This window comes from Lathamus discolor, chromosome 1, assembly GCF_037157495.1.
Source record: "Lathamus discolor isolate bLatDis1 chromosome 1, bLatDis1.hap1, whole genome shotgun sequence".
Lineage (NCBI taxonomy): Eukaryota > Metazoa > Chordata > Aves > Psittaciformes > Psittacidae > Lathamus > Lathamus discolor.
Window position 1 is genome coordinate 165,881,067 of NC_088884.1, and position 10,396 is coordinate 165,891,462.

Consider the following 10,396-nt stretch of genomic DNA (forward strand, 5'->3'; position numbering starts at 1 on the left):
TGTCCTTGTACGTGCACCGGGCAGCGGGGGCTGCACATCCGCACCCGAGGGCAGAGAAGGGATCGGGACCCGGAGGGTGCGAACGCCGTGGCCGGTGCGGCGTTCGGGGCCGGGCACACGGTGGGGCAGAGCCCCGATTCCCGCGCCATCACCGGTGCAGGCGGCGTGCCCGTGGGCGGTGGGACCCCACGGCGGTGGGTCCGGAGCTGGGGAGCCCCGGGTGGGAGAGGAGCCGCCCCTAGGGGACCGCAGACCCTCTCCCCCAGCTGGGAGCCGGTCCTGCCGGTGGTCCTACCGGCGTGCCGGGGCTGCACCCCTGGCTGTACACGAGAAATGGACCCCAGAACCTCGGTGAGGGCTCAGGCTGCTCCTGCAATGGCTGCAGAGCCGGGCTCTGTCAGCGGGAAGCAGCCCCAGCTCCCACCGTGAGGTCCTCCCGAGACCAGGACTCCAGGGCATCACACTCATGGAGGCTCAGGGACCGTGGGTGCGTTTGTGGCAGCACTTTGCCAGTGCTTAGCTTGCAGTGAGGACATTCCCTGCTCCCGAGCGAGTCCTGGAGCAGGCCAGGACTGAGGAGGAGGGATTGATTTACCTCCAGCTTCGAGGGCAGGTTGGACTTGCTTTGGCCTCTGCAGGATCCTTGCTGTGCCTGCGCGGGTGCCCTGCGTGGAGGTGCTGCTGATGCTGCTGAGAGCGCTCAGCAGGGAGCCTCAGGTCTGTGCCTGTGCCTCCACCCTCGTGCTCAAGGACTGGGACCTGTTGGGCTTTTATCCATTTGCTTCTCACAAGATAGCTCCTGCATACGTCCAGGGCTGGGGCACGGTGCTCCCCTGCTCACCCCTGCGCTGTGCTGCAGCCCTTCCCTGGGAACAGCCTAGCCTCACTGCCTGTAGGGTGCCGGCGTCCTGGCCCTGGCAGGGCAGTGGTGCTGGCAGCAGCAGCTTTGCCACGCTCTGACCCTGCTGCGGGGCTGGATCCGGGCTGCTGCATGCCCGGGGATGCTCAGAATCCTACAACGCCACTTGAGGGCTCGGAGCTGCTTTGCTCACACACACACAGCGGTGACCCGGGGCTCTGACCTCGTTGGCTTTCGGGCTTCAGTTGCTGCTCAGTGCCCTGGGGAGTCCCCTGTAGCTTTGTCCCAGGAGCAAACCCACCACAGCCTCATCCATGTTAGAGGCATCGTGAAGAAAACATTGCTGTAATGAGCTAACGGGAGAGCAGCCGCAGTGGGAGCAGCATTGGCACCTCTGGTTCATGAGAGCAGCTGAGCATAGTGCAAGGGTCGGGCACAGGCCCTCTCATCCTGCATTCAGGAATCCTGCTCAGCCAGTGCTGCTGCTCCTCTCGACAGAACCGTGAGCACCCAGAGCAGGAGTGGAGTTAATGGCTCAATTTGGGACACTTTGCCAGAGGCACTCCAGACACTGTCAGCCTCCAGAACGGAGCTGCTTGCATTTCAAAAGGCCCTTCCATCCACACAGAGCCTTAAATTGCTTAAATGTCAGAGACTATCCACAGCCAAGGTGCAGTTGAGGACCCTGTCTGCACCAGCAGCACGGACTGTCCCACCCCTGGAGCAGGCTGTGAGGGGCTGGCAGGGGAAGGGCTGGCTGTAGGAGATGGGGCTCAGTGCGGCAGCAGAGATGTGGAGACCCAGGGAGGAGGGGACCATGAGGGACCCCCAGGGCAGCCAGGGGTCTGGGGTCAGACCGGCTGGAGGAATATGGGCAGGCATTTGGACACCCCCAGTGCACCCCACGGTGCCAGCCATGGGATCCCATCCCCAGTGCACCCCACAGTGGCAGCAGGGAACCCCATCCCCAGCACACCTGACGGGACCCCAGCAGTGTCTGACCAGCTCCTGTCCCACAGAGTCACTATGTGGCCTGTATGGCTGCCATCCTGAGCCAGATGGACATGGAACATTACAGATCTTACATCAAGGCATTCCCCTCCCGGGCCGAGCTGATGGTGAGTGCTGCCCCATGCAGCGACCCTGGCCCTCCATTACCGGCACCCCCCTCCCTCTCCACCCTATGTCTTGGCTGGGGTGTCCCACTGGTCCCAGTGCCTGTACCTGGGCACCCAGCACTGGTGCCACCCACCCCTGGGCACTCGTCCCTACTCCATAGAGGTGAAGCTGGTGGGTGGTGAGGCTGCTCCCAGCCCCAGCGTCCAGTGCAGCATCACCTGGGGAGAGTATCAAGGTCGAGCTCAGCTCCTGACATCTCCTTCCCCCCAGGATTTCCTCATGGAGACCTTCATCCTCTTCAAGGACCTGATCGGCAAGACAGTGTACCCGTCCGACTGGATGGTGATGAACATGGTGCAGAATCGGTGCGGACCCCTGGACTGGCAGTGACCCACGGGGGGATGTTGGACCTGGGGTGTCTCTGGGGCACGGGGCACCAAGGCGCTGGAGCACGGAGCCCAAGGCTCGCTCAGCCCCCTCCAAACCCCTCCAGCACTCCGGTCCTGTTCAGGGCAGCTCCAGATGCCTCCTGCTCTGCCCTGGGGCAGTCCAGCCCCAGCTGCAGCCCCATCGGTGGGCTTGGGGGCTCCCGGGGAGTGGGGAGCTGTTGCTGGACACCTCGTGGCATCAGTGGAAATGCCGGTGCAGCAGCAGCATTGGGCCCTGCCTGCAGCACTGGGACAGGCAGAGCCACTGACCCATCACCTACAGGGAGTTCCTGCGCACCATCAATCAGTTTGCCTCCACCTTGACAGAGATGTTCCTGAGCGAGGACAGCTTCGAGCTACAGGTGAGGGCGCTGCTCCAGCCCAGGGTGAGGGGACCCCGCGTGACCCCAGCTCTGCCGCTGCCCCTTGTGCCATCTCTGCCCTGTCCCCACTGCAGCTTTGGAACAACTGCTTCCACTTGGCTGTGGCTTTCCTGACGCAGGACTCGCTGCAGCTCGAGAACTTCTCCCAGGCCAAGCGCAGCAGCATCCTGGCCAAGTGAGTTGCCCTCAGCTCCTCCGGCTGCCCCTGCCCTGCGGCAGCACCATGGGGCCGGGCTCTGCAGCTCCACTTCAGGCAGCTGCTACGCTGTGGGGCCGGGGTTTGGGGTGAGCCAGCTGGGCTGTGCTTGGATCACATTCTGCTCTGGGTGCTGCGCCAGGCTGCAGCGCTGTGCTGACCAAAGCTGTCCTGGCAGGTATGGGGACATGAGAGCCACCATCGGAGCATCCATTCGGGACATGTGGTACAACCTCGGTGAGCACAGCATGGCCATGGGGGCTTGGGGAGGGTCTGCTGGCTGTTGGTCACCAGCATTGCCCCTGGAATGGTGCTGGAGGGTGGGATGCTCCCAGCGGGGGGCATCGGGGCTGCGGGCATGAGCAGGGTGTGCGAGCCAGCAGGGAAGAGGCTTGGCAGGAGTGAGCCTGGAGGATGCTCTGGGATGTGCAGGGTGGGATGTGTGAGCCGGGGGATGCTCTGGGATGTGCAGGGTGGGATGTGTGAACCTGTGGGAGGTGCCATCTGCAGCCATGCAAAGCTGTGGTGTGTGAACCTGCAGCACTGTGGCCAGCTGTGAGCCCTCACTCCCTGCAGGCAGCCTCCCCTCTCTGGGCTGGTGTCTGCCTGCAGCATGGCCTTCCCATTCCCAGGCCCCCGCAAGATTGAGTTCATCCCAGGCATGGTGGGCCCCATCCTGGAGATGACACTGGTGCCGGAGCCGGAGCTGCGCAAGGCCACCATCCCCATCTTCTTTGACATGATGCTCTGCGAGTACCAGCTCACCCGCAGCTTTGCCCGGGTGGGTGCCTGGTGCTGGAGCCTGCTCCTCACAGGGCAGGGGAACAGGGACCCCTCAGTGGGGGGGGTCCTTGGGGAAGGGGCTGCAGCAGCTGAGCCCCGGGCTGTTGGGAGCCTCCTGCCCCAGCGCTGCAGCCCCACAGCCCCAGCCCTGCCCATCCCAGCTCCCGGCGCTGCTCATGTACGTCTCTGCAGTTCGAGGACGAGATCCTGCGGCAGTTGGACACTGAGGTGGAGGGCGGCCGCGGGGACGAGCAATACAAGCAGCTCTTTGAGAGCATGTGAGTGTGCGGGGACATCCCCACAGCCCCTGAGCCTCTGCTGTCCTCCTGCCCCACACTGCCTCAGCCAGCCTGCTCCTCACTGTGCTCTGAGCTGGGGCAGGACCTGAGCGGAGGAAAACTCCTGCCCTGGCAGCATCATGTGCCCCTTGCACACCACTGCTGCCCCAGCAATGCCCCTGCCCCAGCAATGCCCCTGCCCCAGCAGTGCCCCTGCCCCAGCAATGCCCCTGCCCCAGCAATGCCCCTGCCCCAGCAATGCCCCTGCCCCAGCAGGGCCCCTGCCCCAGCAATGCCCCTGCCCCAGCAGTGCCCCTGCCCCCACAATGCCCCTGCTCTGCCCGGGCCTTCCTTCTGTCCCGTGATGCCCACCACAGACCCCTGTGCTGGGCAGATGGAGCTCTCAGCTCTCCCCATGAACACAGTTGGCTCTCTGTTCCTGCTGCCCCTCCTGTCCCCCTCTGGGGCTGAGCACAGTGACCCTGTCACCTCCTGCCCTCCCCAGCCTGCTGAGCTGCTGCCGGGCACACCCCGAGCTGGCCGAGCCCGGGCAGAGCTTTGTGGCGCTGGTGACGGGGCTCCTGGAGCGGCTCCTCGACTACCGGGCCGTGCGGAACGACGAGAACAAAACCTACAGCATGAGCTGCACTGTTAACCTGCTGGTGGGCACCTGCCCCGTGCCTCTGCCCCGGGGCTCAGCCCCATGTCCCCCCGGCCCCTCGCACAGCAGGGGTGGGGTGTGCCCGGTGCCAAACCCGGTGCCCCCGGGAGGTACCTGCTGGGAGGCACCTTTGGGTCTGACTGATGGGGCCGGTCCCAGCGGCACCGTGACCCAGCACAGCAAATGGGGGGGGGGGGGGGGGGTGGCACCGGCCCCTCCCGGGCCGCTCGAATGGCCTCGTCTGCTCTTCCCAGAACTTCTACAAGGAGATCGGCCGCCAGGCCATGTACATCAGGTGAGCGCGGCCGGGGCAAGGTCCCGGCGCTGCCCCTGCTGCGCCCCAGGGCACGGGCGGGGACGGAGGAGCTGCGGCGGGGCGGGCGCAGGGGCTCTGGGGCCGGAGCCCACCCGCGGCCCCGCTCGCAGGTACCTGTACAAGCTGCGGGACCTGCACATCGGCTACGAGAACTACACGGAGGGCGCCTACACGCTGCTGCTGCACGCGCGGCTGCTCGAGGTGGGCACCGGGGCCGCGGGGCCGCGGGGCCGCCGGGGCTCGCCGTGACGGGCTCCGCCGCCCCCTGCAGTGGTCGGACGAGGCGAGCGCGGCGCCGGGGCCGGGAGCGCAGGGGCCCGCGCTGCGCACCCAGCGCCAGCTCAAGGAGGCGCTTTACAACCAGGTCCTTCGCTACTTCGACCAGGGCAAGGTGAGCGCGGCCGCGCCGCGGCTGCCGCCTCCCGCTGCCCCGCGGGCGCCCCTGCCCACCGCTGCCTGCCGCTCGCAGCCTGCAGCCCCGGCCCGGCCCTGCTCCCCAGCGCTGTGGTGGGGCTGAGCTGCCCTGCAGCGGGGCGGGGATGGATGGCTCGCCCACAGCCACCCAGCTGCTGAGGCTGCGCTGCCCCCTGCGCACCCATCCCGCCCCATCCTGTACCTTTCCACCCCGTCCCACCCCGTACCATCCCATCCCATCTTATCCCACCCCATCCCATCCCGTCCCGTCCCACCTCATTCTCCTCCATCCTGTCTCATCTCGTCATGTCCCATCCTGTCCCAGCCCATCCAATCCCACCTCATTCCATCCCATCCTGTCCCATCCCATCCAATCCCACCTCATTCCATCCCATCCTGTCCCATCCCATCCCAGTCTCAGCCCCCAGCCCTCATACTGCCTGGGGCCAGCAGCTAGGACACCCCAGGAGAGGAATTGCTCGTGCTGGGGGCTCAGGGGCTGGAGATGGTGGGAAGCCAAGTCCTGCTGCAGCCACCTGCACCCAGCTGGACCACCAGCTCCCCCTGCCCTCGCTGCAGATGGGGCCCGTCTCCTCTGGAGGCCCCAGTGCCTCCTTGCCCCAGCTCACCCCCAGCTCCACCTCCTGCAGATGTGGGAAGAGGCCATCCACATCTGCAAGGAGCTGGCGGAGCAGTACGAGAGCGAGGTCTTTGACTACGCGCTGCTGAGTGACATCCTGGTGAGCGACGCCTGCTGAGAGCAGGGGGAGCAGGGGGGGCCGCAGCGCTCCTGCCCATGGCCGGTCCCATCCCGTCCCCACTCCCACCCCTCTCCTGCAGCAGCAGGAAGCCGGCTTCTATGAGAAGATCCTGAAGGTGCCGCGGCCCAGTCCGGATTACTTTGCCGTGGGGTACTACGGGCAGGGCTTCCCCCCGTTCCTGCGGGTGAGTGTCCTGGTGCCGCGGCCACAGGAGCTGCGTTCCCTCCCCTGCCCCTTCTCATGGGCCCACCTCAGTCTCCCCTCGGGCAGGTTCAAGCCATTCCCCTTGTCCTGTCCCTGAAGGCCCTTGTCCAAAGCCCCTCTCCAGGTTTCCTGCAGCCCCTCTGGAGGCCATCTCGGTGGCCTTCTCTGGACTCATTCCGACAGCTCCACTCTTTGAATGAGTCCATCCGGCCAATCCCTTATCCACTGAGAGGTCCATCTGTCAAATCCTTGTTTCTCCAGCTTAGAGACAAGGGTGCTGCGCAGGACAGTGCCACAGGTCTTATGCAAGGCCAGGCTGATGGCGTCAGTTGCTCTTCCCTTACCCCCCAACACTGTAACCCTGGCACAGAAGGGCACCAGATTTATCAGGCATCCTTTGCCCTTAGTGAAGCTCTCTTGGCTTCACCCATCACCTCCACATGCCTCAATTCCCTTTTCCCCCAGCTGCTGGGCTTGGGGCAATGTTTCTCTCGGGAGTGACAAGTTGTCTCCTCCGCCCCTGCAGAACAAGGTCTTCATCTACCGGGGCAAGGAGTACGAGCGCCGGGAGGACTTCGAGCTGCAGCTGCTGAGCCCCTTCCCCAGTGCTGAGAGGCTCAAGAGCACGAGTCCCCCTGGGCAGGACATCACTGGCTCCCCCGGACAGTGTATCCTATGAGCAGGAATGGGCAGGCAGGGATTCTCTGAGCAGGGACGGGCAGGGAGGGATCCTCTGAGCAGGAATGGGCAGGCAGGGATCCTCTGAGCAGGGACGGGGCAGGCAGGGATCCTCTGGGCAGGGATGGGCAGGGAGGGATCCTCTGGGCAGGGATGGGCAGGGAGGGATCCTCTGGGCAGGGATGGGCAGGGAGGGATCCTCTGGGCAGGTACCAGGCAGGGAGGGATCCTCCGAGCACAGGCTGGGGGGAGGGCTGGTTCCTGGGCCATTGCCCCCCCCATGGGTCCCTCACACCGTGTCCCTGCAGTGGGGCTGGTGGCTCCTTCACTCCTGCAGACATCCAGTGTTTCACCGTGCAGCCGGCGGAGGAAGCCAGGCGCCGGTTCAAGGACCGGAGCATCCCGGAGCAGATCACCAAGTGAGGGTCCTGGCACGGAGAAGCTGCTGCTGCCCTGCTCTGCATGGGAAGGGGCAAACAGGGACTTTTCCCACCCTCTGCCCTTCCTGCCCTCCAGTTTCTACAGAGCCAACCACGTCCAGAGGTTCAGCTACTCGCGGCCCTTCAAGAAAGGCCCAAAGGACCCAGACAATGAATTTGCAGTGAGTGCCAGGGGGCCAGTGAGGAGCTGAGTGTCCACAGGAGGGGGGTGCAAGCAAGACAGGGGGGCTCCCAGACCTGGGCTGGGGATGGTGGTGGTTCCATGCCCATGGGAGGGGGAGGTGGGAGCCCCCTGCCCCATGGGGTGTCCCAGGGTGCTGGGCTGATCCCCTTGCTTCCCACAGGACATGTGGATCGAGCGGACGACCTTCCTGACAGCCTATCCCCTGCCCGGCATCCTCCGCTGGTTCGCAGTGACCTCCACCACCACGGTGAGGGGGCTCGGGGGCAGTGGGACCCTCCCGGGGCATCCCTCCCCCAGACAGCAGCACACGGAGCCTGCCGGGGGTGCTGCCCCCCATTCCCCTTCCGGGCTCCCCGAGCTCAAGCAGCTCGAAGCCGGGTGCAGGAGCTGGTCCTGCCCCAGCATCCCCTGCTCTTGGTGCAAACCAGATCCAGCCCCACAGCACTCAAACCCCCAGCTCACTCCTGTGGCCCTGTGGTGCTTTGGGCACAGGGCCGGGGTCAGTGCGAGCACAGAGCCCAGCTGCCACCACTGCCAGGCCCGGTCTGGGCGCTCACCCACTGGGTGCCCATCTCCTCCGTGGGGAGCAGGAGGCCATGTGTGGGAGCAGCAGCGGCGCTGGAGGGGTTCCACCAGCTCCATGCGTGGGTTTCACACCTCTCACAGAGGGAGGCGCCGGAGCCCAGTGGCTCGGGTGCTGTGGGAGGACACGGGAATGCCCTGGCTGGGCCATCAGTGCTGTGCTGAGCACAGGGGCTGCATAGGAGCTGCCACGTCCACCTCCTGGCCTGCAGGACTGGCGCTGCTGCAGCCTCTGCTCCATGCTGGGACCAGCACTTCCAGTGCCTCCTCCTGACCGCTTGGCTCAGCTGTGGGAGTCAGGGGCCAAGGGGTGCTGTGGCATGAGAGGAGCAGCCCCGGCGTTAGGGACGGCCCTTGCTGCCACCCTGCCCAGGCTGGGCAGGTCACGGGGCCAGCGGCTGTGAACTCCCCTCCCTGGGCACAGACCATCATCTCCCCCCTGGAAAACGCCATCGAGACCATGATGAAAACCAATGAGAAGATCATGAGCGAGATCAACCGGCACCAGCAGGACCCCGGCTTGCCCATCAACCCGCTCTCCATGCTGCTCAGCGGCATTGTGGACCCTGCTGTCATGGGGGGCTTCGCCAAGTACGAGATGGTGAGGACACGGGGGCTGCGCTGTCCCCCGCCGGCGTGGGACTGAGCCGGCCCCTCGGCAGCGCTGAGCCAGCTCCTTGCAGGCCTTTTTCCAGGAGTCCTACCTGCGGGAGCACCCCGGGGACGAGGAGAACATCGAGAAGCTGAAGGACCTGATGGCCTGGCAGGTACGGACCTCGGCACCCACCAGCCGCAGCGCCCCAGCCCGGGGGCTCCGCAGTCCCGGTGGACCTGTCCCTGTCCTGCAGGTGCCGCTGCTGGCGGAGGGGATGCGGCTCCACGGGCAGAAGGTGACAGAGGACCTGCGGCCGTTCCATGAGCGCATGGAGCAGTGCTTCGGGCAGCTGCGGGCCAAGGTGGAGAGCCAGTACGGGCTGCGGGAGATGGTGAGTGCTGAGCGCAGCACCCGCGGGTGACACCGCACAGGCCAGGTCAGGTCTGGGGCAGCAGGGACCAGCCCCTGGGGCTGGAGCTGCAGCAGGGTGAGGGGCTCTGTGCATGGGGGACCCTGGGGAGGGGACAGCGCTGCCGTGGGGTGGCACAAGCCCAGGCAGAGCAAGGGCAGGCACGGGGGGCTCCGCGCTCTGCTCCCTCCCTGCTCCCTGCGCTCTCAGGTCTGCTTCGAGAACCAGCGGCCCGGACGTCCCCGGTCCATGGCCTGGGGCCCCGACTGGGACCGGCTGAGCCACTGCAGAGACAGGCAAGTGCCGTGGTGGGAGCACAGCCCCCAAGCCCCCCCGCGCTCACCCCTCCCTGCTGCCCCTGAGCCGTCCTCAGCCCCTCTGCCCAGAGCAGTGCCCTGCTCCAGGCACATATCGGGGGTCCCTCCCGCCACCACGTGGGGGGCGTGGAGCAGAGACACCCCGTATGCGGCCCCCAGGCTCCCGTGGCACCTGAGCCATCCATGCTGGCCCTGCTGGCTTGTCCCTGCCAAGCACCAACAGTGGAGACGGTGCTCGGTCTGGCTGGCCCATGCCATAGCCCTGCTTCCCGTTCCCTGCTGCCCGCCCCTCACCAGCCCCAATGCTCCCCAGCGCGGAGACCCCCCCGACTCCAAAACCCGCCGAGAGTGAGGTGAGCAGGACCGAGGGCAGGGAAAACCGCTCCAGCACCTTCTTTGGGCACCGGTGGCAGAACCTGTGCCAGTCCATCTCGGAGCTGCCGGAGCCCAAGGTGATGCTCAGCCCAGCCCCGGCGCCTCCCCCCATCCTGGGGTCCGCTCATGCTCCCCAGGCCTCCTGCAGCACCAGGGACCCCAGCACGGGTGGGACTCGGGGTGCTGGTGGCAGGAGCAGCTGGGTGGGGGCACAGGGCAGGAGCTCGGGGCTGCAGGCAGGGTGCTGGGGCGCGCCAGCCCAACCAGAGGCTCCTGCGGTGCCGCCCGTGCCCCCCCGCGGTGCTGAACCTCCCTCTGCACCCAGGACGAGAAGCGGAGGCTCCCCCACGTGAGCGAGAGCACCTCCGCCGGGAAGCAGCCGGGGCCAAGCCGCACCGGTGCCCAGCTGAGCCC

The 10,396-nt window shown here is 66.3% G+C and overlaps 1 protein-coding gene across 3 annotated transcripts in view; it reads left to right on the forward strand.

The window, feature by feature from the left end:
* Window positions 1–10,396, forward strand: part of LOC136005664 (dedicator of cytokinesis protein 2-like) — a 47,121-nt gene extending 36,725 nt beyond the window's left edge. The window contains exons 29-51 of one of the 3 annotated variants that reach the window (XM_065663328.1): window positions 1,879–1,977; window positions 2,249–2,343; window positions 2,690–2,768; window positions 2,864–2,964; window positions 3,164–3,222; window positions 3,618–3,766; window positions 3,961–4,046; window positions 4,552–4,708; window positions 4,962–5,002; window positions 5,134–5,224; window positions 5,295–5,414; window positions 6,088–6,177; window positions 6,278–6,382; window positions 6,929–7,070; window positions 7,418–7,499; window positions 7,597–7,681; window positions 7,865–7,951; window positions 8,711–8,887; window positions 8,970–9,053; window positions 9,135–9,272; window positions 9,501–9,586; window positions 9,767–9,960; window positions 10,308–10,396. In XM_065663328.1, coding sequence (XP_065519400.1) covers window positions 1,879–1,977; window positions 2,249–2,343; window positions 2,690–2,768; window positions 2,864–2,964; window positions 3,164–3,222; window positions 3,618–3,766; window positions 3,961–4,046; window positions 4,552–4,708; window positions 4,962–5,002; window positions 5,134–5,224; window positions 5,295–5,414; window positions 6,088–6,177; window positions 6,278–6,382; window positions 6,929–7,070; window positions 7,418–7,499; window positions 7,597–7,681; window positions 7,865–7,951; window positions 8,711–8,887; window positions 8,970–9,053; window positions 9,135–9,272; window positions 9,501–9,586; window positions 9,767–9,959 — 2,346 coding nt within the window. In that variant the 3' untranslated portion in view covers window position 9,960; window positions 10,308–10,396. Of the gene's footprint in view, window positions 1–1,878; window positions 1,978–2,248; window positions 2,344–2,689; window positions 2,769–2,863; window positions 2,965–3,163; window positions 3,223–3,617; window positions 3,767–3,960; window positions 4,047–4,551; window positions 4,709–4,961; window positions 5,003–5,133; window positions 5,225–5,294; window positions 5,415–6,087; window positions 6,178–6,277; window positions 6,383–6,928; window positions 7,071–7,417; window positions 7,500–7,596; window positions 7,682–7,864; window positions 7,952–8,710; window positions 8,888–8,969; window positions 9,054–9,134; window positions 9,273–9,500; window positions 9,587–9,766; window positions 10,054–10,307 lie in introns of those variants that run through there. The other 2 variants (XM_065663338.1, XM_065663347.1) reach the window with 2 other exon arrangements.